This window comes from Mytilus trossulus, chromosome 7 (genome assembly GCF_036588685.1).
Source record: "Mytilus trossulus isolate FHL-02 chromosome 7, PNRI_Mtr1.1.1.hap1, whole genome shotgun sequence".
Classification (NCBI taxonomy): domain Eukaryota; kingdom Metazoa; phylum Mollusca; class Bivalvia; order Mytilida; family Mytilidae; genus Mytilus; species Mytilus trossulus.
Genome location: NC_086379.1, coordinates 31,514,452 through 31,542,352, shown reverse-complemented (window position 1 = coordinate 31,542,352; position 27,901 = coordinate 31,514,452). Strand labels below are relative to the sequence as shown.

Here is a 27,901-nt window from a genome sequence, read left to right as displayed (position 1 = left end):
TTTATCTTATCTGTATAGATTTTTATTCATGTCTCCATTTCCTTATCATTGGTAAATGTATAGACAAATAAGAAAGAAATAAGCTCTACATGTATATTTGCAACATCATAAATTAATTAAAAAAATAACAAACACTAACAGTAGTACTGCATGGCTTTTAAGCATCATGAAAGTCATATTTGTAGAAAACTTAAAAAGTTAAAAACATGTTTTGCTATTCTAGCTTACACATTAAAATCTTACATAAACTAACAACTTCCATTTTCAATCCCAAGGTTTCATCACAGTTAAACTAACTACAACTTTTATTTGTCACAATGTACATATTCATATTGTCTAGTCCGGTCTCACGAGTGCAAAACAGATGTAATATATAAACTTCAATTTAATCCTTGAAAGGAGGTCTAGATTGCTAAAACAAATTATAAATTTATATTTTTTTATTTGTCCCAAAACATTTAAATTCATTTAATCAACATCATTTTATGATTATTTGATTAAAATATCAATCATTTATAGTCTTTTTACAATTTACATTTTTAAAAGCAAAATAACTGAAAACAGGATAAAACAAAGGGAAGTAACAAAAATGTATTTCAATATTCCCAATACACATCGTTTTTATAACACAACGGCAGTTAGCCAGAGGTAAACATCGTTGATTACCAGTATGTTTGACACCCAAGCTGTCAAGTGAAGCCATATAATTATACATCTTCTTTGTTGTACAGGTAAAATTTAACACAGGTGTCAATTACACCCGTACAGTAGTAAGAAATGATCAAATATGGCGTCTGAAAATTTTCATTCATGAAATATTTCATACACGGGAGTTTTTTCTCCTAAACGGGAGGACGGGAGGAGACCCCTGAAAACGGGAGTTTTGTACTCCCGTCGGGAGGTTCACATGTATGCTTTATTCCAAAAGCAATACAGCTTATAGGATACATATACACAATTTTACACCAATACAAGAATTTTTCAAGAAATATATAATACATATAAATATAGAGGTGTGCATGAATGAAAACATAATACATAATACATGATACAAAATACGAAATAAGAGCAGAGAATGATATAATACTTAAATAAAGTGAGAACAAATATACTATTTACTGCAATTAAATTTTAAGTTTTTCAGCTGATTTTAAAAATTTACCAGAGTCATTAAATTCTTAAATATTTCTGACAGATAACAACTGGATAATAAAATTGAGAAAGGAAATGGGGAATGTGTCAAAGCGACAACAACCCGACCATAAAGCAGGCAACAGCCAAAGGCCACCAATGGGTCTTCAATGTAGTGAGAAACTCCAGCACCCGTTTGTATGTAGAAGGATTTCTCCAATAATACTTTTTTATATACTTTTTCTGAATTTGACTGTCTTTTTTACATTCGAGTATAAAATGGTATTCATCTTCAATAGAGCTAGTATTCCAATTTGTACATAGTCTATTATTTTTATCAACATTATAATATCTGCCATTTCTATGCTTAATATATAAGCTGATATATGATATTTACAAATGTATGTTATGTTTATATAATTTACAGGTCTGTCTAAACAAAATTGCAATGAGTGTGTTCTATACATGTATCTATACATTTATTTGAATTCTCAAAAAAAACCAGTAACTTAACAAATGTGCACCAAACATTCTTTCTTTTAATTCTGATAGAAAAATATATTTACAAACTACATTTTGGTTTAACCAAACATAATTAAATCCACACCTAAACAATATATCTGTTATTTTACAACACCAGTTTTGTTTATCATTTTTCTAATACAACTTCTGTCATACATCTCATCATAGCAATTCTTTAATATACAATTTTCTGTACTCAAATTTTTAACCAGTATTTGACCATTCTATACTGCCTTTCAATGTACATTGGCAATCTACCTTATTCACAATAAATCATATTAAGTACAGCACTCATTTTGAGAACACAAATGAACTTTTTCGATATTTGGTGCCATATGAAATGCCCATATTTCTGAGCAATATTTCAATGTAGTTGCTACATAAGTATCAAATAATGACAACAAAGTGTCAGGATTATAATTATCATCATGTATTTTATCAAATATACTAAACACAACCTTTTTACCCTGTTCTGATAGTTTCTTTTGAGTATTTGCAAAATTATCAGTATAATAAAACAGAATTTCAAAATACATGAACTTGTTACATATATCAATAGCCTTTCCATTTATATACCATTGCTCTTCTGGTTTCATTTTCCCTCTGTTTCTTAAAACTACAATTATAGCATTTCAGTTTGAGGACTTGAAAAGATAGTTCTAACTTACCTATTAAAATTAATACTTGGATAATTAAAGAATTCAGAAGTTTTGCCTTTGGCATTTCTACGTGGATATGTACAAAAGAAGGCATTAGCTAATAAACAGGCTATCTGCTGCTGGCTTAGTGTTATACTTCTCGTCTTCCCTTTCTTCAATAATGGAATGGGCTAAAATTGTAATACATATGTGTTTGAAATTCTGTCAATGATATGAATAAATGGCAAAAACATTAATGAGATAGCAATCAATTATCAAACCTCTTGCTTTTTTCTATGAATATAACTAATAGCTGGTAATTTTCTGAATTAAAAGGTTTAAATAATAACTTTGAACAGAGCATTTGTATAAAGCACAAAGTATGAAACAGCCATTATCAGTCGTCAAAATGTATGTAATACTCTGCTCAGCTCTTACCTGCAGAAAACTTATTTCAAGCAGTATATCACATCCTCATTTTTATGAAGATGTTGTTTTCTGAGCCTCAAAATTAAGAAACAATCCGTGTAAACCTAATCGATCTTTTCAAAAAAATTATTTGAAAATGTTACCAATCAACACTATAATAAGATCTTTGAATATTGTTTTTATCTGTATTAATATTAACTTTGTTATCAGTAAATTAGATTGCATAAGTTTATGATTTACTCTGACTGTTTATGACATCTTTACACTAACTTCATTGGATGTGTACTGATTGATAATTTAGTATTAGATGCATGATTTTTTATTAGTTGTAGTTGGCTTTGAACTAGCTGTCAGAAACTGTGAGTACTCTCAAATCTTTATTTAGTGTCTTTCTGTTGTTGGGATGAAACAGTACCTATCTGCTTTGTGTTTTTGTTAAATATTTTTCTATTTGAATCAATCTGATGAGTTAAACCTTTTTCAAGATTTTTATAGCTTGTTCATATGTTACACCACTGTCCTAGGTTAGAGGAGGGTTGGTGCTTTCAAACATGTCATATTCTGTATGTGCCTGTCCCAAGTCAGGAATCTGTAATTCAGTAGTTGTCATTTATTGCAGGGTTACATATTTGGTTTTTTTTACATACTTTATTTTGTACATAAATTAGGTCTATAGTTTATTCTTTTGAATTGTTTTGCATTAGGTATTTCAGGGCCTTTTTTATAGCTGACTATGTGGTATGGGTTTAACTCATTGTTAAAGGTTGTACATTGATCTAAAATTGTTAATTTTTGTGTCATTTGGATTATTGTGGAGAGATGTCTCATTGGAAATCATATAACATCTTCTTTTTTTAAAATATGCAAATACAAACCGATAAATCAATTATCTGTTTGTCTGCATATTAATATTGTAACTTTATTATACTAAATCAAAAATGTTACCTGAGTACATAAATGAGGCAAACTGAGTGCTAACTTTGCAATTTTTGGTAGAACTTCACCAAAGAAATGATTTCTTTCACATTCTGCAAGGTTCTGAAAAATAAGAAATAGACTTGACAAACACCAGTCAGGGATACTACCTGTACAAGTGTTTTTCATTTACTTGTAGATGTAAATATTAATATACTTGTATAAGTAAATTTGTAGGATACTTATACAAGTGTGTTTTATTTACTTGTATAGGTAAATATTTGTTTGGCTTAGTTATGTCCCTTAGACATTCACCAAAGGTAGATAATTTGGAGATTTTTCAATGATATAAACATTTTAAAAGTAATCTGGGAACAAAACAAATTTATTTTTTTGGTTCAATTTTGTACCATATCACAAAGTAACAACTAATAGTGTAATCAATAAAATTTATAATGAAAAAAAATATGTTTCAATTTTTGCTGAACTATTTGTACCCTCCTGACTGTCAAGTTACAGTTAATAGTTATATAGGCTATGTCACAGATTTTCTTCAAATTTTGCATACACCTTTGGCTCATTGAACTGTATCTAAAAATCGAAAAAAAAACCAATGCATTTTCACTTTTTTTTCCCTGAAATATTACTGATTGATTTTTTTTCAAAAAGGTGCCCATTTGTATAGAAAGCACATAAAATTGGTGAACAAAATCGAACTTTATAGATTTATCTTAAAGTGGGATTGTGGGTATAAATTATCTTTTATATAAATATAGGAATTAGCTGTTTTTTTTCTATAAATAAACTTTATCCTACACTTAATAGAAAAATAAAATATAAATATGGGGTCACTGTTTATTTAAGCTCACAATCTGCATTCAAAAAAAGTAAGCATGTTCGTTAAGTTATTTTTTTCTGTGGAACTAATAGGAGAAAAGGGTAATATTGACATAAAAAAGAACTTAAGGGGGCTCCTGGGTATAAATGAATTTTTTTTTTCTAATATAGGATTTCGCTATATTTTTTCATAAATAAACTTTATCATATACTTAAAAGAAAAATGAAATAAAAAAATGGGGTCACCGTTCATTTAAGCTAAAATCTGCCTCTGGAAGAAGCATTCATTTTTGTTAATGTCATTTTTTTCTGTTGAACTTATAGGAGAAAAAGAGGAAATATCGAAATAAAAAAATAACCTAATATAAGAAATCGCTTAAATTTTACAGTTATTTAGTTTATGTACAGCTTATTTGAAAACAATGATAAAAAAATATAGGTCACCGATGAGTTAAAAAAGATATTTCAAATTTAAGGCCAAAAAATGGCATTTTTGCACCAAAGGGAGATAATTTGGACTTTTTTCAATTTTTAAAGTCATCTGGGGCCAAACCAAATCATTTTTTTTTTTTGTTTTTTGTACCATATCATAAAGGAACAACTAATAGTGTAATAAATAAAATTTGTAATGAAAAAATAAAGGTTTAATTTTTTGCTAAAAATTTTTGTACCCACGAGCCGCCTTAATTACAGAAATTGTTAAAATTGTACAATAGTTTAGTTTTAAGTACAGATAAATTTATAAATTATATGTTACATCGTTTAGACTAATTGATAGTTATTTAACTGGCAATCACTTCACATCTGCTTATTTATACATATGTTTTAAACTATATGACTATGACTACAAATTGTGTATGGCAGATTTTACAATAAGAAGGAATTGTTGTTTTTTTGTATCCATCAAAAAAGCAATTGCTGAAACTGTGAAACAGACTGTGTAATGGAGTAATGCATTATGTTATTGAATAAAATGTGTCTTTCTGAGTAAATAAAAATAAAAATTACTCTGTGTTTGTGTTTTTTGTTAGAATTAGAGGGTTTTTAATTTCAAAATATTGGACATGGAATAGACATCATGACCTACTTTACTGACATCCAGCTTATTTGGAGTGGAATTTTGAAGTATTATTTATAAGTGGAGCCTAATAACATGGACTTATATTTTAATAAAAAGTCTTCTTTTGTGTTTCAATCATAACTTTAAGGCAGATTTTTATTGGTAAAGGCTAAAAAAGGTAATTAAATAATATTGTTGCTAACGTCACGTCTTTTCCGTCCATTGTGGTATGTCACGATCGCAATTTTCTTGTTGGTTCTCAGACAGCCCATTGAAGTTATTTTTATCCCTGGTTTTATAAATAATTGAAAATAGCAATCATATTAAATTTGGATGACGTAAGGGCATGAAGGGGGTCAAAGGACTTGAGGAATCAATATCATTGGCTGTTTTATTTTTTGCGAACGTTACTGCTCGAGGTTTCCGTCCAAATCAGTGTCACGTGAGCAACATATATTTAGTTCTGTAACTCTCCTGTATAGGAGTTACGATATCGCCCTTTGCAGAAATAGATTCAGAGTCAGTTCCTTCACATGATGGGGAAGCAAAGAAGGTAAGTTGTATGTAATATCGTTACAAGAGGACCTTAAATATTTTCCGTCCATCAAAAAGACGTTCGCAACAAAACGTAATGTCATGATAGTAGATGTTGCTAATGTTACTATTACGAATTGGTTTCTTGTGGATTCATTTGATATAAAGTACACCTGCAAATGACATTCTGTATATTTAGAAATTCTAAACCAGACTGTACAATTTTATTACTCCAGGCATATATTAAACATCACTGTGTGCATACATTTTAACTTTTAAAGATGTTGTTGCTAATGTGACATGTCCAAATGTCGCTAACGTTACTAATTTATGTCTCCGTCACGTTAGCAACATGAAAGTAGGAGACAGAACACAATACTGTAAAATCTGCCGTATGTAAGAGTAGCAGTTTGAATTTGTCTGGTGACATCCTGTATGTATGTTAGTACAATTATTCTTGATTGTTGACAGCACAGATATTTTCACACAAAACAAACTGTTGATATTTTTTTTCTTTAATTACCTCTGTAAAAAGACTCTTCAATGTCTCAAAATTCCACTTGCCAAAATATCGTGAATTATATTTCAGTATTACATCCTACAATAAATAAGATCAGATCACTAAATCATAAGTGCAAACAGATTAATATAAAGAGTTATTTATGTATAACTAAATGTTCCTTTTTGTGTTCATTGTACTATATACTAAAGGCACATGAGATCTATGCATCATAGACAGACATACTGACTCAATAAGTAACACTGCAAAACCGATATTAAAATATTAAAACTGGACTCTTTTCTATCATTAATTACTTAAAACCTTTACTAAATTCTTTCATACTGTGGATTTGTTTATTTTTGTGGGTACCAATTTTCATGGATTGAAAAAAACTTGCATTTTCTTTGATATTTGATTTTGTGGTTTTCCAATGTCTGCATTCAACTTCATAAAAGATGTGTAATTCAAAGAACATTTGAATTTGTAGTTTATCAATACCAACGAAAATTGATACCCCCAAAGAAAAACAAGAGGCTCTCAAGAGCCTGAATCACTCACCTTAATTCTTTTGGTTAAATCTCTCATCAATGATTATTTTGGCTTTTCAATTTATTTAAATGTTTTTGGATCGTCCTATTTTCTTCAAAAGCCAAAAAAAATAATCATTTTCTCCTATGTTCTATTTTAGCCATAGGAGCTATGTTTCTTGACATACAAGGAAATAAAATATAAAATTTATACTAGATACTCTGAAACTCATTTAGCCTAAGTTTGGCTGAAATTGATACAGCAGTTTCAAAGGAGAAGTTTTTTTAAAGTAAGTCAACATGATGAACAAATTGTGAAAAAAGTCTTTAAAGGGCAATTACTCCTTAAGGGGTCAATTGACAATTTTGGTCAAATTGACTTATTTGAAGATCTTACTTTGCTGAACATTATTGCTGTTTACAGTTTATCTCTATCTATAATAATATTCAAGTTAATAACCAAAAATAGCAAAATTTCCTTAAAATTACCAATTCAGGGGCAACAACCCAACAACGGGTTGCCTGATTCATCTGAAAATTTCAGGGCAGATAGATCTTGACCTGATAAACCATGTAACCCCATGTCAGATTTGCTCTAAATGCTTTGGTTTTTGAGTTATAAGCCAAAAACTGCATTTGACCCCTATTTTCTATTTTTAGCAATGGCGACCATGTTTGTTGATAAATCATAACTTCGGATACAATTTATAAACTAGATACCCTAAGGAACATTCAGTTAAAGTTTGAAATATTTGGCCTAGTAGTTTCAGAGAAGAAGATTTTTGTAAAAGATTACTAAGATTTACGAAAAATGGTTAAAAATTGACTATAAAGGGCAATAACTCCTAAAGGGGTCAACTGACCATTTCGGTCATGTTGACTTATTTGTAAATCTTACTTTGCTGAACATTATTGCTGTTTACAGTTTATCTCTATCTATTATAATATTCAAGATCATAACCAAAAACAGCAAAATTTCGGGCCAGGTGAGCTAAAAATGAATCCACAGTAAATATAAAGATTTGGTTTTAAAGTTTGGTTGTACCTGTAGAAAAATGTAGAATAATTGGTATTTGCAAACTGAGCACAATCATCGAGACAATTAGAGAAATGTTATTACATGTGTCCTTCATTCAAAAGAGTGTCAAAATTATGATATGATATCTTCAAATCAACAAGATACATTTGCTGTTATTCAGTGGAAATTTGAGCATATTGTACATTATAAGTTGCATGACACCAGATTACGGGCAACTGCTGGTCATTTGATGAAATTCCAGATTATTTGAAAACCCTGACAGGTATTGAAACATCTTGGGTGAGCTGGTACATTCACAGGTCATACCTACAAAATACAGGTCAGTTGACAGGTATGATAGTTAACTATTGGGCTAGAGATATTTTTGGAATGAAACACTGGTAGCATTGTTATTCAAAAATATAAATCATAACACATGTACATGTATTGTTGTAACATAAGTTTATAGATACCTCTAACTCATATGGACCTGGTATTTTACTAAGAAGTGCCTCTTCAATAATCTCCCACCTTTTTCTCAATATCTGTTTATTATTCTGAAAGTATATATGCATTTCTGGTGTTTTTAATCACTTTTGCTACAACTATCTGGTATCACAAACTGGAAAGTGTTAAATTCAAAATAGAAAAACAAAGTATTCTCAATATTTTAAGAAAAAGCATTGAACATCAATTGAGGTGGTATTGTTCTTTCATTTTCAAACTAGGAGTTGGATAGAAAATTAAACAAAGTGTTTTCAATGGTAAGATTTATACTTCCTATATAGACTGACATACCTTGCCTTGGAAAGGATATTCATTCTGTGGAGAACATGGCATTTTCACATGGTCATTATTCCAACCATCTTTATACTGTGCTGGATGAGGCGTAGGTGGTAACTTTGGATCATACTTGAACTATTTAATTAAAAATCATTCATAATATAGAATGTTGTGCTCCATGCACTATGTTTATTTTTTCTCAAAAGTAAGCCACATAAAGGTTTTGACAGCAATAATGTAATCTTAACCAAAAGATAAACCAGATGCTCCACAGGGCACAGCTTTATATGGCCGCAGAGGTCAAATCTTGAACAGTTGGGGCAAGTATGGACATAGCATTCAAGCTTGATACACCTCTGAATTTGGATTGAGATTAAATAGTTGACACAACATAGGTTTCTGACACAGAATGATTCTAATTATGAAGTACCTGTGTGAAATCTGAGGTTAATTTATAAGAAGGTGGTGCTGTAACATATAAAACCTCTAATTTCAGAAAGAAGTCGTTTTATGTGAACAAAAATTGAAAAACGGACGAAAATTGTTCAAACTATAACAGTTAAGAATGGAAAATTGTATTTAATTAAGCATATTTTTGCTTTTTACCATTTGTTTTCAACTGTTCTAAAAGTATTTTACGGTTAAAAGCTGATCCCTAGTAAAACAGTTAAATACCGATGAATCAATCAGGTTTTACATGATGTTAAACAAAATAATGTAGACAAATCTAGACATAGATATTTGTTTACTGTTGAAATGTGCAAAGTTTTTTGAGACCTTCAAGTATTCTAAATTTATGTATATGTCATAAATGATTGATTACATTATTGAAACTGGACAACTAAAATGGGGATAATATGGTCATAAATAAATACATATATATTTTTTTTAAAAGTGTTCATTGGGGAATACTTGTATTACCTTAACAACTACAGCAAAAATAAAAAAAAAGACAAAATGAGCTCAACGCTATATCTGTCTTATAGCAAATTCATTTTTAAACAACTTAGTTTATGTATCAAGAACTATAAATTATAGGATAGAACTGTTTAGAATTGTGAATATTTTCATTTACTTATACACGAAAGACTTAGATTATTCCTATTTAATAACTGAAGGGTGTCCAAACGTATACATTTAAACTGTCTGTAAATATTAAAATTGATAATGACCTAGCCATGTTCTCCAATTTCATATTTGATAGCTGTCGATTTAAACTGTTAAGATCAAAATAACCAGAAAAGGAAAATTGGACTAGAACAAAAAATTGAATGAATGAAGCTATTCGGCAGTGTACATCAACGGAAAATAACAAATGAATAATTCGGGTTACTCCCCACGTATATACGACAAAACTTATCTGTTTAAATTCTCTGTGAATATGGAAATGACCGAAAAGTGTCACTGATTTGATCGATCAGGTGTGAAGAATCGACTTTCATGCCAAATTTTAAACCAATTATCAAGTTATCGAAAAATTGGCGGTAACACAGATGAAACCTTTGAAGTGATGAGGATGTTATTCCTTTCAATATTACTTCCATGCTTATACTATAATTATTGCGTAAAAACCAAGCAAAATGCTTATTTGGGACCTTTGTTTTGGCCCCTAATTCCTAAATTGTTCGGACAAAAACTCACAAAATCAATCCCAACCTTCCTTTTGTAGTCATAAACCTTCTGTTAAAATTTCAGAGTTTTCTGTTTACTTATACTAAAGTTTTTGTGCGAAAACCAAGAAAAATGCTTATTTGGGCTCTTTTTGGCCTCTAATTCCTTAACTGTTGGGACAAAACTCCCAAAATCCATCCCAACCTTCCTTTCACGGTCATAAACCATGTGTTTAAATTTCATAGAGTTTTATTCACTTATACTAAAGTCATAGTGCAAAAACCAAATGTCTTCAGATGATGAAAAGACGTTGATGACCACAACGATAACAACACCGACAAAGTAATACCAATATCAAGGGGTACAATCAAAATCATGTGATGGATATACACACACAGGAAGTTACAGTCGAACTCGCGGCTTGAAAGGTTAGTAGTTGCATTTTCTTGTTTATATCAATTAAATTTTGATTAATAAGTTGGCACACCGAATGTCGGATAGTATGTAGTTTTAAAATACACAATTGTTTTTGCTAGAAAGCGTGCAGTTATTGCAAACACTTCGACACAGTTATCTGGTGAAATTTTGGAACTGTGTCGAAGTGTTAGCATTAACTGAACGTTTTCCAGCAAGGATAATTGTGTATTTCAAAACTAGATAGTATCCGACATTCGGTGCACTACCTTATTTATTAAATTTTATTGATATAAACAAGTAAATACAACTACTTACCTTTCAAGCGGTCTGCTCGACTGTTACTTCATGTGTGTGTGTATATCCATCACGTGATTTTGATTGTACCCCTTGAATATACGACCAAAAGATTTTCAATTTTTGCAATTGTATAAAAAGGGCACTTGAATACTTTTTTTCAACTTTGAATAATGCTGCATAGACTTTAATATATATACATTTCTAGTCTTATTTCTAGAGTATGGATGATTATGGAATGCACAGTTGGTAGGTTTAATGTTGTTCAATCTTTAGTTTTTTGTGCAGTATTGGGTTTGTTCACCTCACAAAGACTAATTTTTTACTACTTCATTTTTATAGTAAACCAACTTATTTTAGCAGATACTTTATTTTCTGTTTAAAAGTACTTTCTACTCTATTTCCCGGTGATTTAATTTTGTGATTCTAAAATTGTCTCAATAAAGATAAATAAGCAAAAATCGTAGTTTTACAGATTCGAGTTATTTTTTTCTATTCGCGAAAGTCATGAAAAATAAATTGCTTGCGATTATTAGTTGGTTTACAGTATATATAATTCTTACTGGCACTTTTATAAGAACTGTATGGTTTTCTGTTGAATGTAGAGCTGGCAGTTTATCCATGCAGTCAGGCATTTTATTCAGTCTATTCAAAGGTTTTCCCTAGAAAATAAAACATATGATATTGTTTACTTCAAAGAAAACTTAATGTTATCATTACTAATCATTTTAGCTATAGGCAATTTGTATATAACAATTTATTTGTCTTTGAAAAATTGAAATACAAAAATAAAATACAAATATATGTATATATATATACAACTTGTCTAAACATCAACCCAACAATGTTAGATCTGTAAAGAAAGCAAATAATTTGTTCTTCCCTCGCCGGGATTCGAACTCATGCTACTGAGATATCGTGACACCAAATCGCCTGCACTGTAACCATACTGCTTTATAAGATATATATTTATATATATAAACGAATCTAAATTGAAAACTACGTTCAATCCTATGATTGCTTTGGATAAAAACCGCAATTTTTATCCGTGTGCATGTAAAACAAATTTTGTTGTAGAAGGGTCTAAATAAAGCAAAAACAACATTTTTCCAAAAGACTGAAAAGTGAAAAAGTATATTTAAACAAAACGCATTTACCTAAAATGTTGAACAACTGATGTTCTCAAACCCTGGTGACTGCCATTGGCAATTGCCAAATAAAATTGATCACCAGATGAAACAAAATGGATCTAAATATAAATCTAATACTAAACAGAAAACGATAAACTTGTGGCCAAGATGTTATGCCACAAACACAAGGTGTCAATATTTTTTTTCTGTACACCAGATCTAGATTTCGACAATATATGTCTCTTCAATGATGTTAGGCATCAAAACGGTATTTGGAAGGCCATATAATTTTCCCTCAATTTCAGATAGACTCTTGAATTTTAAAAGTCAATATAGGATGAACCGATCATATAAACCAGAGGGAAAATATGATACAAGCCCAAACGAAAAAATAAAAAACTTGAAAACTACATTCAAACCTATGACTGCGTCAGATAAAAACTGCAATTTTTATACGTTTGCATGTAAAACAAATTTTGTTGTAGAAGGGTCTAAATACAGCACAAACAACATTTTCAAATAGACCAAAAAAGTGAAAAAGTATATTTAAACAAAACACATTTGATTAACAGGTCGAAAATTTATATATATGTTTAAATAAAAAAAATTCCCTCTATCATAAAGGGTTGGATTATTTACCTTCCAATCAGAATTAGCTTTTCTTTGACTTGGTTTCCTGGTTGGTATATCTGGTTTAACACTATCTCCATCCTGAGAACCTTGAGAGTCTGCTACGTCAGAACTATTTAAATAAATCATGAACATTAAATTATCTAAAGTACTTCATTGGCTATATTTTAAGAATTGTACTACACAAATGAATAAAGAGATATTATTTCAAGCAAGTTTTCATTAAAGGTGAAAACAAGTGACATAGAAAATATTCTCATCACTTGTTTACTTTACATAGTATTTCAAAAAACCAACAAATCTTCATTAAAAATAAATATTCACATTTCATTTGTACTAGTGTTTATCATTTGCAAACAGATTTTGTAATTGTTTCATATATACAGGGTTTCCGCTGGGGGTCGCCATTTTCGCAATTTGCGAAAAAATAATAATTGTGGCGATTAAAATTCGTCATTGGCGAAAGAATTTGGCGAAAGAAATATATATAACGATTTATTTTCAGCCATCTTGTTTATTTACTTTTTTTGGGTTTCTCTGACTTTACCTATCAGACAATACTCGGAATTCACCTTGAACTCGTTAAGATTTTGACAGAAATCAATAATCAGCTGATTGCATTCATAGCTATCGACATCAAAGGATTAATAAATAAAGGTTTTGATTGTATGATATGACAAAATGATATAGTTAAATGGCTTCTGTTACATGTCAAAATAGGGATTTATTAACCACTTTACGACGCACGTGTTTGAAGCAAAGTTTTTACGCTTCCTCTTCTTCTTTTAATGATAGTCCAGAAAAGAAAATTGTTGTTATGACGAAAAATGTTCAAAACCGAGAAAAGTCTCTGATTTAAAACTATATCATTTAACTTTCATTTAGATCATCTATTTGAGTGGTTACTTCAAAGTCGTTTCAGAGAGACACGTGTTTCCAGCATATAGTTTTACTTATTTACGATGGTCTAGAAAAGAAAACTGTCGTTATGAAGAGATCTATGCAAAAGGTTGGCATGAGAGTAACCCTTCAATGTAATGATTACACCTTACACGAGGGATCAATTCCATGTAATAAGATGCTTCGTTTAGTTGTAAAAACCACTTCTTTTCAAAAATTTTAAAAGAAAAATACATTTGTGTGACTTGGCGAAAAAAAAAAAAAAAGTGGCGAAAAAAATATTGTTTTGGCGAAAGAAGTGGCGAAAAAAATAATTGACCCAGGGGAAACCTTGCATATATATATATATATCTCATTATTAAGTCACCAAAACGGAGTTTTGGGGACTTTATGTTTTTGTTCGGTTTCTTATTATTATGTCACCCGATCGACAATGTCGGGTGACATATTGTTATTCCTCCGTTTCTTTGTTATTATTATTCTTATTCTTCCAATGATTTTTGTCCGGCAGCTTTTTTGGAGACAATGGAACCTGACTCTTGATGATAGTAAACTATAATGAGGAACAAAAAATTTCGGGTTGCAGTGGGTCTCAAGACCCAAAAAAATGGCTGCCGTTACCATGGAAACGGAACAATTGTGAAAAATTCCAGTTTTTGTTTTTGGTGAATAATTTGGAGATGCTTAAACTCAGAATCATTATATTTTGATACAATGAAGGTGCCAGGCATATACTGGTTTTGGGTGATTTTGGTCATTATTGGAACTACTATGTTGCCATGGAAACTACACCAAAAATTTCAAAAATATGAAAATGCTCCAATTCATTTGAAACTTTAGCATAACAATGAGCAACTTGAGTAGATGTGGAAATTGGCGTTGGAATTTCAAAAATGTCTGCCGTTTCCATGGAAACAGGGCAAAAATGGTAAAAACGCTTTAAAAACCATTAAAAGTGGCATTTACTTCATTAAAATGGTAGGTCAAATCTATTGAAACTCTGATGGTATGTTCCCTCCCATGTACCAATGTGGTATCTGCCATTAGAAATTTGGAATGGTATCTGTTACCATAGAAACCAGCCAAAATGTCAAAAATTTCAAAAATTTCAAAATGCTCCAAAATTGGTGAAACTTAATATATATGTTGACTGTCAAGTCTGCATGAGATTTTTGAAGTTGGAATTTCCAAAATGGCTACCGTTGCCATGGAAACTGCAGAAATGTCAAATATTTTCAAAATGCTCAAAACTTAATGAAATTTAGTATTATTGTTAACTGGCATGTACAGATGAGACTTTTGACTTTGGAATTTCCAAAATGGCTGCCGTTGCCATGGAAACAGAAGAAATGTGAAACTTTTGACAATCCTCTAAATGAACTCAAAATTTACAAAAAGATATATCGCAATTCATAGATCTGTATTCACTGTTTTATTATTTTGAAATGGCTACCGCTTAGTGGCAATGGGGGAAGGGTGACATCCGCTATTGCTTGCAATGGCAATTCTAGTTATTATTCTTATTTTTCTTTTTCTAACCCCTTAAACGGTCCTACCATTTTCTTGGAAGGAGTAGAGGATGGAAATTTTATATCTTGTCTGGGTATGGGTCTGCATCATGGGGGTTGCAGAACCCAATGTCCATGATACCAGGGTGTCATCTTGGCATAATTAGGGGGGCTCAAAGATGGGTGGGGTCAAATTTTTTTTACATTTCTTAAAATTTCTACTGTATATAGAGTAGATGGAATTATATATTCTCTTATGAATATTTAGAGACACATGTCTGCCTCAACTTGGCACTAATTTTATTTCAGTAGGGGGTCTCCTGGCATAATTTTAGGGGGGTGAATTTTCATGGAACATTCCAGAACATCAAAGTTGAATTTATTCCAGACACATTTAATGGTATATGATGGTATATAAATATGGAGAGAACAATTTGCAGCAGCAGTTTGACTTAGGAATATTCAAAATGGCCGCCGTTACCATGGAAACAGCGAAAATATGAAAAAAATCAAAATGCTTCAAATTAAATGAAACTTATAAGAAATGTTGCCTAACTTATGTAGACTTGACTTTTGAGTTTGGAATTTGCAAAATGGCCGCCGTTGCCATGGAAACAGCAAAAATGTCAAAAATTGCAAAATGCTTCAAAATCGATGAAACTTACAACAAATGATTTCTAGTATATCTTGACTTGACTTTTGAGGTTTGAATTTCCAAAATGGCTGCCGTTACCATGGAAATGGCTCAAATGTAAAAAAAAACTAAATAATTCTTCATATTGAATAAAACTTTACACACACATTATTTGGCATCAATGATAATGCAGAACAATGATGTGGGATCCGTTTTGGTGACTTTTGTGTTAGCATCCTAACACAGGATTACTTGTTCTGATTGTATTTGTGTTAACTGTGCAATTCTGAAGCAAACACATAAATTGACAATGTACCTCAGTTCTGGCAATGACAAATCTTTGTAAATGTTTGATAAACAGAAGTTGTCTCCCTTATTAAGTACTGTATATACTGTTTGATAAACAGAAGTTGTCTCCCTTATTATGTACTGTATATACTGTTTGATAAACAGAAGTTGTCTCCCTTATTATGTACTGTATATACTGTTTGATAAACAGAAGTTGTCTCCCTTATTATGTACTGTATATATACTGTTTGATAAACAGAAGTTGTTTCCCTTATTATGCACTGTATATATACTGTTTGATAAACAGAAGTTGTCTCCCTTATTATGTACTGTATATACTGTTTGATAAACAGAAGTTGTCTCCCTTATAATGTACTGTATATATACTGTTTGATAAACAGAAGTTGTCTCCCTTATTATGTACTGTATATACTGTTTGATAAACAGAAGTTGTCTCCCTTATTATGTACTGTATATATACTGTTTGATAAACAGAAGTTGTCTCCCTTATTATGTACTGTATATATACTGTTTGATAAACAGAAGTTGTTTCCCTTATTATGCACTGTATATATACTGTTTGATAAACAGAAGTTGTCTCCCTTATTATGTACTGTATATACTGTTTGATAAACAGAAGTTGTCTCCCTTATTATGTACTGTATATACTGTTTGATAAACAGAAGTCTCCCTTATTATGTACTGTATATATACTGTTTGATAAACAGAAGTTGTCTCCCTTATTATGTACTGTATATACTGTTTGATAAACAGAAGTTGTCTCCCTTATTATGTACTGTATATACTGTTTGATAAACAGAAGTTGTCTCCCTTATTATGTACTGTATATACTGTTTGATAAACAGAAGTTGTCTCCCTTATTATGTACTGTATATACTGTTTGATAAACAGAAGTTGTCTCCCTTATTATGTACTGTATATACTGTTTGATAAACAGAAGTCTCCCTTATTATGCACTGTATATATACTGTTTGATAAACAGAAGTTGTCTCCCTTATTAACTGTTTGATACACAGAAGTTGTCTCCCTTATTATGCACTGTATATACTGTTTGATAAACAGAAGTTGTCTCCCTTATTAACTGTTTGATACACAGAAGTTGTCTCCCTTATTATGCACTGTATATACTGTTTGATAAACAGAAGTTGTCTCCCTTATTATGTACTGTATATATACTGTTTGATAAACAGAATTTGTCTCCCTTGTTATATACTGAATATACTGTTTTACAAATCTAGTTGCCTCCATTATCATTTATTCTGGCCGTGTTTAAATATACGATTAAGGCGATCTTTGGTTACCCATATATACATAATCAAACTGTAGGTAACCATAGGCTGCCTTAGAAATATGTATAAAAAAAAGAGCCTGTATATTCATAAATTTTTTCTATGTTGTCATTCTTTCAAAGAAATTGCAATTGTAGTCTATGTTTTGCAAATTAATTAAATTCTCCACAGGGCACAGCTTGATACTACCACAGATATCAACAAGAATGTGTCCATAGTACACGGATGTCCCACTCGCACTATAATTTTCCATGTTCAGTAGACCGTGAAATTAGGGTAAACTTTAATTTGGAATTAAAAGTAGAAAGATCATATCATAGGGACAATGTGTTCTAAGTTTCAAGTTGATGTGACTTTAACTTTATCAAAACTACCTTGACCAAAAACTTTAACCTGAACTTCGCACCATCATTTTCTATGTTCAGTGGACCATTAAATTAGGGTCCAAACTTTAATTTGGCATTAAAATTAGAAAGATCATATCATGGCATTCATGGGGAACATGTGTACTAAGTTTCAAGTTGATTAGACATCAAATTCATCAAAAACTACCTTGACCAAAAACTTTAACCTGAAGCGGGGCAAACGGACGCACGGACGGACTATCAGAGACACAGACCAGAAACAAAATGCCCCTCTACTGTCGTAGGTGGGGCATAAAAATCTAAATAAATGGTTAGATTCAGCATATCAAAGAACTCCATATATTCAATTTTTGTTGAAATCAAACAAAAGTTTAATTTTGGACCCGATTTGGACCAACTTGAAAACTGGGCCCATAAATCAAATAACTAAGTACATGTTCAGATTCAGCATATCAAAGAACCCCAAGATTTCAATTATTGTTAAAATCATTCTAAGTTTAATTTTGGACCCTTTGGACCAAAAATTAAGAATCTAAATACAAGGTTAAATTCAGCATATCAAATAACCCCAATAATTCATTTTTTGTTGAAATCAAACAAGGTTTTATTTTGGATCCTTTTGGATCCTTATTCCTAAAACTCCCAAAATATGTCCCAACCTTCCTATGGTGGTTATAAACCTTGTGTAGATTCATAAATAATATTTACTTATACTAAAGTTATTACAGGAAAACCAAGAAAAATGCTTATTTGGGCCCTTTTTTGGCCCCTTATTAATAAACAGTTGGGACCATAACCCTAAAAATCAATCACAACCTTCTTTTAGTGGTTATAAACCATGTTTTTAAATGTTACTGATTTCTATTTACTTATATTAAAGTCCAGAAACCTTCCGTCTTCAGGCAATGACGACAACACAGACAACTTGATACCAATATACGACCAAATTTTTTAATTTTGCGGATGATAAAAAGTTTGATAAATAATTTGTATGATTCATTCCCTGAAATCAAAATAATAAATCAGATATTTTTAACTACTGTTTGCAACTATAAATACATGCAAAATTTTCTTATTTACAGTATTTCTACATTATTTCTTACTCCATATTGTATTCAAATGTCTCATCATATTTAAGAGTGTCACCAAGACTGGACTTCTTCAAAATCATTTCAGCTGCAATGTAAACAAAAAAACAGATTCAGTGAACACAATCATTGTATGCTAACAAAACATGAGAAAGCTTTCATAAATAAAAATAAACAGCTGCGCCATGAGCGCATGATACGCCCGTCGTCATGTGTGAAAGTTTAATGCAATAATCATAAATAATTTCTGAGAAAGTTTTAAGCAATAACCATATATTGTTTTTTCCAAAAAACTAAATATCACTTAAACAAAATTTTGAATCAAAACCAAAAAGTATACAGATCTTAAGATTAATTTAACAAAGAAGTGTGTAAAGTTTTAAGCAATAATCGTAAATTGATTTTGAGAAACGGCGTGACATGTAAAAATACCCTCCCCCTTCTTTACAAAATACTAAATAGCTGAACTAGAGGCTCTAAAGAGCCTGTGTCGCTCACCTTGGCATATGTGAATTAAACAAAGGAAGCAGACAGTTCATGACAAAATTGTGTTTAGGTGATTGTGATGTGTTTGTACATCTTCCTTTACTGAACATTCTTGCTGCTCACAATTATCTCTATCTATAATGAACTTGTCCGTGTAGTTTCAGTGGAAAATGTTAGTAAAAATTTACGAATTTTATGAAAATTGTTAAAAATTTATTATAAAGGACAATAACTTCCTAGGGGGTCAATTGACCATTTTGGTCATTTTTACTTATTTTTGAGTCTTAAATTACTGTAAATTATTGCTGTTTACAGTTTATCTCTATCTATAATAATATTCAAGATAATAACCCAAAACAGCAAAATTTCCTTAAAATTACCAATTTACGGGCAGCAACCTTACAAGGAGTTGTCCGATTCATCTAAAAATTTCAGGGCAAATAGATCTTGACCAGATAAACAATTTTACCCCTTGTCAGATTTGCTCTAAATGCTTTGGTTTTTGAGTTATAAGCCAAAAACTGCATTTTACCCCTATGTTCTATTTTTAGCCATGGCGGCCATCTTGGTTGGTTGGCTGGATCAAAAAACACAAATTTAAAACTAGATAAATCAATGATGATTGTGGCCAAGTTTGGATTAATTTGGCCCGGTATTTCAGAGGAGAAGATTTTTGTAAAAGTTAACGCCGGACGACGGACGAAGGACGCCAAGTGATGAGAAAAGCTCATTTGGACCTTCGTGCCTGGTGAGCTAAAAATGAAATTTTAAATCATCACCAAAAAGTATACAGATCTTTAGATTGATATAACAAAGAAGAGTGTAAAGTTTTAAGCAATAATCAAAAATTGTTTTTGAGATACGACGCGACATGTAAAAATACCCTACCCCTTTTTTACAAAAGACAAAATAACTGAAAAATGAATTTTTAAATAATCACCAAAAAGTATACAGATCTTAGGTTAATATAACAAAGAAGTGTGTAAAGTTTTAAGCAAAAATCATAAATCGTTTTTGAGATACAGTGCGACATGTGAAAAAAACACATCCCTGTTTTAGTTACAAAGTGCCGTAACTCAAAAAGTTTTAATCTAATTTTCACCAAAAAGTATACAGATCATTTGACCATCATAAGAAACAACTATAATAAGTTTCATGAAATTTGGATAAGATGTTCTCAAGTTATGGGGCGACATGTTTACGTCAGACAGACAGATAGACAGACGGACGGACACCGGACATTTCTATAACATAATACTTCCTGTAAAAATTTTGACGCTTATAAAAATAAAACTAATTTTTATCTAACTTTATATGAGTAGAAAAGCAAAATCTGACTAATGAAAACAATTTCGAAATCAATGATTTTAGGTAAATAAATTCAAGGGCCTTGGCATAGATAGGAGCTAAAGCAAAATTTCAAATACTGGTCATAGAGTTCTCCTAAACAAGACCAATTAAAAGTAATAACTAAGTCTTCCTATTTGCAATTCTAGAATGCAAATAATTATTTATGGAGGTAGTCAACATTTTCCCCACGTATATTTATCAATTTTGTAAATGAGGTATATTGAGACATCAAGAAAACTTACTTTTTTTAGTAAAAGCTGCTTGAGCTCCTTTTCCATCAAATGATGCACCAAACCCTTGTGTCGTAATGTCAGTGAAAACTTTATTTACAGGATTGACTGCTGGTCTACAAAGGCATAAAAGTAAGTATTTGTATCTTTATTTGTAAACAATTTATTATTTCGAGCAGGAGAGATGACATTAATTGTCCCTGTATATTCAAGTTAAACAACACACTAATAATATTATAAAGATGATACAAATGTATAATTATAAAGCTAAGATAAGTTTAAGAACAAAAATGTTATTTAGTATCAATGTTAACAAGGCCTGTTTAAGGTCCCAGTTCTTAATGTTTTCCAACTAACAAATGTACAGATTTCAATTAAATATGATTAAAAAAAAGAACAAAAAGGACATCATTAAAAATATTTTCATGGTTATGGACTTGTCATAAGGTTTGTCATTTGCACATTTGTTGTTTGGATCAGTGATCACAACTCTGTCTCAGCATACAACTGTATCCTTTTGTTTATTCATTCATTCACCATGTCAAAATTTACCTCAATAATGATACATAAACCACATTTTAACATATTATTTTAACCATTTAATTGCCAAAATATCTTAACACCAAAATAACATTATTTTTGTTAACTTGGTGAAAAATGGAAAATTTCAAAGCAATTTTCAGTCAATCAGTGAGATATTTAAAGTAATAAAACTTTCATTTCATAACCATACTTAATTTAAAGTACTGTAATTTCAGAAATTATTGCGACGTTTTTACTATATTTGCTAACAATGTGACAGTATCAGGTTCCCAATAATAATAAACTTGCATTCATTATTTCAGCTTTTCCTTCATGAGATTTTTGCAGATTCCCCAATTTGCCAATGGTCAAGAATTCACAATAATGCATGCATGCATCAATTTCTAAATTTAAAGAATTTTGTATTTGATGCAGAAGCATTTTACTTGTTAAGAGTCATACAGCTTCATTTATATGTTACTTTACCTAAAAATTACCACCTATGTCATGGTTTTTTTTTCTTCAACTCTTCAATTGATTGAACTCTCCTGCAAAACTGTTATCAAAATTGACAATTTGATGGAGAGAACAATGTTGTTCAAGTTATATATATACATGTAATTACTTTGAGCTTTTTCCAGCTTCAGATTCAGCCATTTCTACATCAATGATTTCTACCTTTTTTTCTTTTACTTGTTCATCTATTTAAAGTAAAACAATAAAAATATTATAATAATCATGTTCACCTTTATATACATCATCCTAACATATACATGCATCAACATTGCATAGAAAGTTATTACTTTTCTTCACAAACTACAATATACTTTACTTGTTTATTGGTTTTTTTAAACTGAAAGCAGGTATTTTTTAATACATCAATGACATTTCAGGATTCCAGTCACTTTCCTTTATCATAAGAACTGAAGCTGATCCCGCAGTAACCTTAGAAAAATGGATCAAGCTTTCATATTCTAAGTTTTCACACAAACTGTGAGGTACATGTAAATAAATACTGGAAGAACAAATGAAGAAGTAGGCTACTGATGGTGCTATTTGAAAACGACAAACGGTTGGGATCCCACTCACATTTTTACCCCCACCACATTCTGTATGTATGTGCCTGTCCCAAGTCAGGAGCCTGTTATTCAGTGTTGTTGATTGTATATATGTTACATATTTGTGTTTTGTTCAATTTTTGTACATGAATTAGGCCATTATTAGTTTTCTCATTTGAATTGTTTTGCATTGTCATGTCCATGCCTTTCATAGCTGACTATGCGGTATGGGCTTTTCTCATTGTTGAAGGCCGTACCGTGACCTATAGTTGTTAATTTCTGTGTTATTTTGGTCTCTTGTGGAAAGATGTCTCATTGACAATCATATCACATCTTCTATTTTTATATTTGCCTTAGCTGTCTGATGTCAATGGATGTGTACTTACCACTATTTGATTTGGTTTTCTTTCTAAAAAAATCTAATAGGGTTCTTTTCTTTTTCAAAGGGGGTTCACTCATTCTATAAACAACTTTACCCTAAAACAAAGTTCAATAAAACAATCATAATGGAGGTGCATATTACAATTATTAATTCACATGAAAAAATTATAAAGGGTTCATTTGAACCCAGTGTCCGGTCTTCTATTTCTGCTGTTATTATGAAAATGGTATACAATTAAAGATTTCTTGCTATTGGGGAATACTGTACAATTGAAGATTTCTTGCTATTGCACAATACTGTGCAATTGAAGATTTCTTGCTATTGCTGAATACTGTGCAATTGAAAATTTCTTGCTATTGCACAATACTGTGCAATTGAAGTTTCTTGCTATTGCTGAATACTGTGCAATTGAAAATTTCTTGCTATTGCACAATACTTAAGGAGCTACCATTTGATTTTTATGGGGGGCTAGGATGAAAAATTTTGTCCTGCATTTTTTTTTAGCTGTAATCTCTGTCCTGCCTTTTTTTAGCTGTAATCTCTGTCCTGCCTTTTTATTTTTCACTCTGTTCGGACCTAAATTGTCGTCCTGACTTTTTTTTTTGCAAGTGTCTCATCCTGCCTTTTTTTACTCAAAACTCCTGTCCTGCCTATTTTTTTCAAATTTCATCCTAGCCCTTATATTCAAATTTCATAGATTTCTGTTCACTTATACTAAAGTTATTGTGGGAAAACCAAGAAAAATGCTTATTTGGGCCCTTTTTGACCTCTAATTTCTAACCTGCTGGGACCAATACACCCAAAATCAATCCCAATCTTCCCTTTAATGGTCATTAACTTTGTGTTTAAATTTCATAGATTTCTATTTCCTTTACTAAAGTTAGCGTGCGAAAACCAAATGTCTTTGGACGTCGAAGACAGACAACTGACATGGACAACACCAACGCCAACGTGATAACAATATACGACCAAAAAAATTCAATTCTTGCAGTCATATAAAAATTGCACACAGCACCAAAGGCTGTTGATCCTTCTCTGCCTGATATTAGGAGTCTCAATCATTTATTTTAAATCAATACAAAAATGGGTATGAAAAAACATCAGCACGTGCAGTTAATAAGAAGTTTTTTTCCATGATAACTTGAAATATCATGGAAAAGGGGGGGGGGGGGGGGGGTGATTTTATTCAATTAAATATTAACAATCCAATGGAACATCATAAAAAATTATTTAAATCAAATCATTAATCTATAATTGGTTTAATAACTCTGATTATAGTGAAAAAGTCAGTTGCATTTTGTTAATCACTTACTAATTTAAAAAAATTATAATTGAAAAAAAAAATGTACCATCCAATACAGTGTTCTCCCCAGGCCGTTTTAGCGCCGCGATGTTCAGCGCTATTTGAATTCACCGCGGTAGACCGCCGCGCTATCCAATCAAAAATCAGCGCTATTGTTTTTGAATTTCAAACATCCTGTATTATTTTGTACACATTCCGATCACGTGATCGACTGGTTTATTTATCCGAGAGATCGTTAATTCACCGAAACATGTCAAATATCGTAGGGACCAGTTCAATAAATGATCAAAATGGCGCCATTTGCAAAACTTTTACTGCCAAATTAACCTTTCCTTCCTCGAGTTTTTCGCTTTTAAAAGATATGAAAGGAATGGACAGAGACATTTAATGCATGTCTCGGGTGCTGAAAAGTTCATTTCTAAAAAATATAAGGGAAGTGTTACCCCCTTCTCTGACAACTTGGTCTCTACCATTGCTTAAACCATTTACGATTATATCATTACTTTTTCGTTTTAATACTACCGAACTGTCGAACCTGAATTGTTTGAAGGAAGCAACCCTGTTATCAAGGGATTCATTATAAGCCCGTATATTACGATTACTTGTCCATCCGTGACCATTTTTCAAATGGATAAGGGAATAAGACAAAACGAAAATTTTGTGTAGATATATATGAAATATCGATATTTGTCAACCAATCATCAATATATGTTATTTAAATATTGCTTTAAATTTAATGTAAACAGAGGATGGCTTGGATTAGGAATAGTATTTAATGCTAAAAAGGCCACAAGTGTAAACAGGAAGTTATGTCAGCCAGTAAGGGAGATAATTTGGGAGGGAAAAACCTAAAAGAAGTATTGTCAAATCTGGACAAACTTATCTGGTGGCACGTATTCAAATGTTTATAGAATTATCAAACACAACCTCTAAAGGTGGTAATTGCTTCAATTGGCATATATAATGTATTTGATTGGTAATTTACCTTTAAAATAAAAAAATCTTTAAAATATTTTTATAGGATTTCTTATATTCATAATTCATAATTGGAATATTTTAGCCTTTTTTTAAGCAAATCTTTGATAATATTTGAATATTATTGAAAGGGTAAGTTCATTTCTTCCTTTGAAATACTATACTCATTTTTATTGCAAAGTTGCACTTTGCTAGAAATGTTTATAAAAGTAAATGTAAAAAATACCAATCTTGTCATTGAAAACTTTCTCACAGAAGCTGACAATGACTTTATTGCTGGTCCTACATGTTCTGCAACATCACCTGTTAGTAATAAGAAATCTTCACATAGGCAGTCTGGTATAGACCCACCATGGAAAAGACTTCTCCTTGGGTTTTACAGAAAGATAATAATATGAGGATTATATGAATTTACAATGGAGAAAAAAACATTTCTTCTATCATGACTATATCCAGACAATAACATTAGCAAACAAAGGGTAACTTCCATGAGCATGATGAGGACAACATTACAAGAGAAAACATCAATAGCATAATATAGGAAAAACACATAAAAAATCAATTACAAACCAACCGTGTGACGCGACAAAGTTACTGAGAATTGTGAAAAATCACGCTTACCACAGCGCTATCCAAAAATCCTGGGGAGAACACTGCAATAGATTTTTAAAATTCAACAACCTTACTAAGTCATGATTTCAGCAGAAGAGAAACAAAATAAGTGCTACATGTATGTGAAATTTTAATATATATTTTTTTGTAAATATTTAAATTAATGTCTATCTTTGGAAAATTCAATATTCTAATTTAAAAGTATAATATTCATTAAAAGTCAACTTCTTTACGCTCCAGGTTGTAAATAATTATAACATTCATAAACAATTTTAAATATATCTTAATTCTTATTCCTTAAACAGAAATATTTTCTATATTGGAGATGAAATTGACTTGGGACTTATTAACTTTAAATATGGGGCTGCATTGGATGGATCGACTTTGGGCAGAATTGACAATCACATGAAAGCTGGGTATAGATCATAGATGTTGTAGTTTAGTACAAGTAGGAGTGTTATGTTATATACATTTGTGATTGTATTGTATGATCTATACAATTTATAATATTGATTTGTTTTGCTGATACTGGACATTGCAATAGTTAAAAGAAATTTTGCACTTCACAATTGAAAATGTCTGATGCCAAAAGAGAAAAATTGATTGTTGTATGACGCCAATGGTCCCAGTTTCCCTAAATAGTAAAAGGACTTTACTTTAGAAAAACAAGCTGTTTCAAATTCTATTTCAAGTTTTTGATCTTTTGTATTGCACCCACATTTCTTCTTACGTTAACACAGCTTTTTACTATTTACATGTATGCTTGTTTATCATGATATATAATCAGTTTCAGGTGTAGGTTGTATCACCTTACGTTTTTCCAGATAAATGACATAAAAAGTAAAATACTAAAATGAAGTTATTTTATAGTGCATCTTTCTATATTATGTTACATTATCATTTTAGATAAGGGTGAAGGTTTGGTACCATTAATTAATTGGCATTAAAACGTCTAGCAACTATCAAACCTGCCAACTGTCACTATTTGCGGGGGATTTCCCCCATGGAGGCTCAAATGCAAAATTTAAAAGAGCAATTTTGTCCACAATTTTATACAAAACAATAATTTAAAATTGGCTATAGGCTAGTAAAAGTATGAAGAAGCCAAAAAAGAACATAAAAATATATTTAAAGGCCCCCTTGAAGTTTTTTTTAAGAATATTAGAGCCATCTTGCACATAAAACCCCAATTGGCATTTTGAAAAGTTGGCAGGTATGAACTGTCCTAAGTCAGGAATCTGATGGTCAGTAGTTTTCATTTATTTAATGTCTCTTTTTTTTTATAAAGATTAGACCGTTGGTTTTCCTGTATGAATGGTTTTTCACTAGCAATTTTTTGGGGACCCTTTATCATGTGTACAGCTTAACTTGCCACTGCCAGTGTTAGCCAAGGCTCTGTGTTGAAGACCATACTTTGACTTATGATGGTTTATTTTTATGAATTGTGACTTGGATAGAGAGTTGTCTCATTGGCACTCACACCACATTTTCCTACATAATTTGTATATCTATATATATATACATGTATCAAACTATTATTATGATATCATAGACATAGAGACTGGATCCGGACAGTTCAGTTCTTTGAATAGAAAAATTCACAAGCTTTTTAACGGGAATTTAAATAGATATTTTCTCCTCATTACATTACCAAACATAGTACAAATGAAAGTTTCATACAGCAGTATCTTGAGTATATATTTCCGTCAAAGCAGTTTATTGGAAATTTAACCGGAAGTATAAACTCGAAAGTGAAAGTTTAATATACAACATTGAAAATTATTAAAAGTACATGCATACATTTACTAAAATAATAAAAAAAAATCTTCTTTTATGATGAAAGAGTTGTATTTGATTATGCTTTGTTCGGATGAATTTATTAATAACGAAATTTATTTAAATTAATAAAGTA

At 30.9% G+C, this 27,901-nt stretch overlaps 1 protein-coding gene across 4 annotated transcripts in view; it reads right to left on the bottom strand.

Moving 5' to 3' along the window:
* The window catches only part of LOC134724931 (poly(ADP-ribose) glycohydrolase-like), a 37,371-nt gene that overhangs the window by 9,450 nt on the left and 20 nt on the right, over positions 1-27,901 (bottom strand). Inside the window, exons 1-12 of one of the 4 annotated variants that reach the window (XM_063588310.1) lie at positions 27,670-27,734; positions 23,104-23,194; positions 22,285-22,360; positions 21,150-21,253; positions 19,087-19,159; positions 12,988-13,090; positions 11,782-11,880; positions 8,912-9,031; positions 8,587-8,670; positions 6,590-6,664; positions 3,666-3,758; positions 2,322-2,482 (exon numbers count right to left, since the gene is read on the bottom strand). In XM_063588310.1, coding sequence (XP_063444380.1) covers positions 2,322-2,482; positions 3,666-3,758; positions 6,590-6,664; positions 8,587-8,670; positions 8,912-9,031; positions 11,782-11,880; positions 12,988-13,090; positions 19,087-19,159; positions 21,150-21,253; positions 22,285-22,360; positions 23,104-23,176 — 1,061 coding nt within the window. In that variant the 5' untranslated portion in view covers positions 23,177-23,194; positions 27,670-27,734. Of the gene's footprint in view, positions 1-2,321; positions 2,483-3,665; positions 3,759-6,589; positions 6,665-8,586; positions 8,671-8,911; positions 9,032-11,781; positions 11,881-12,987; positions 13,091-19,086; positions 19,160-21,149; positions 21,254-22,145; positions 22,229-22,284; positions 22,361-23,103; positions 23,195-27,640; positions 27,735-27,901 lie in introns of those variants that run through there. The other 3 variants (XM_063588309.1, XM_063588311.1, XM_063588312.1) reach the window with 3 other exon arrangements.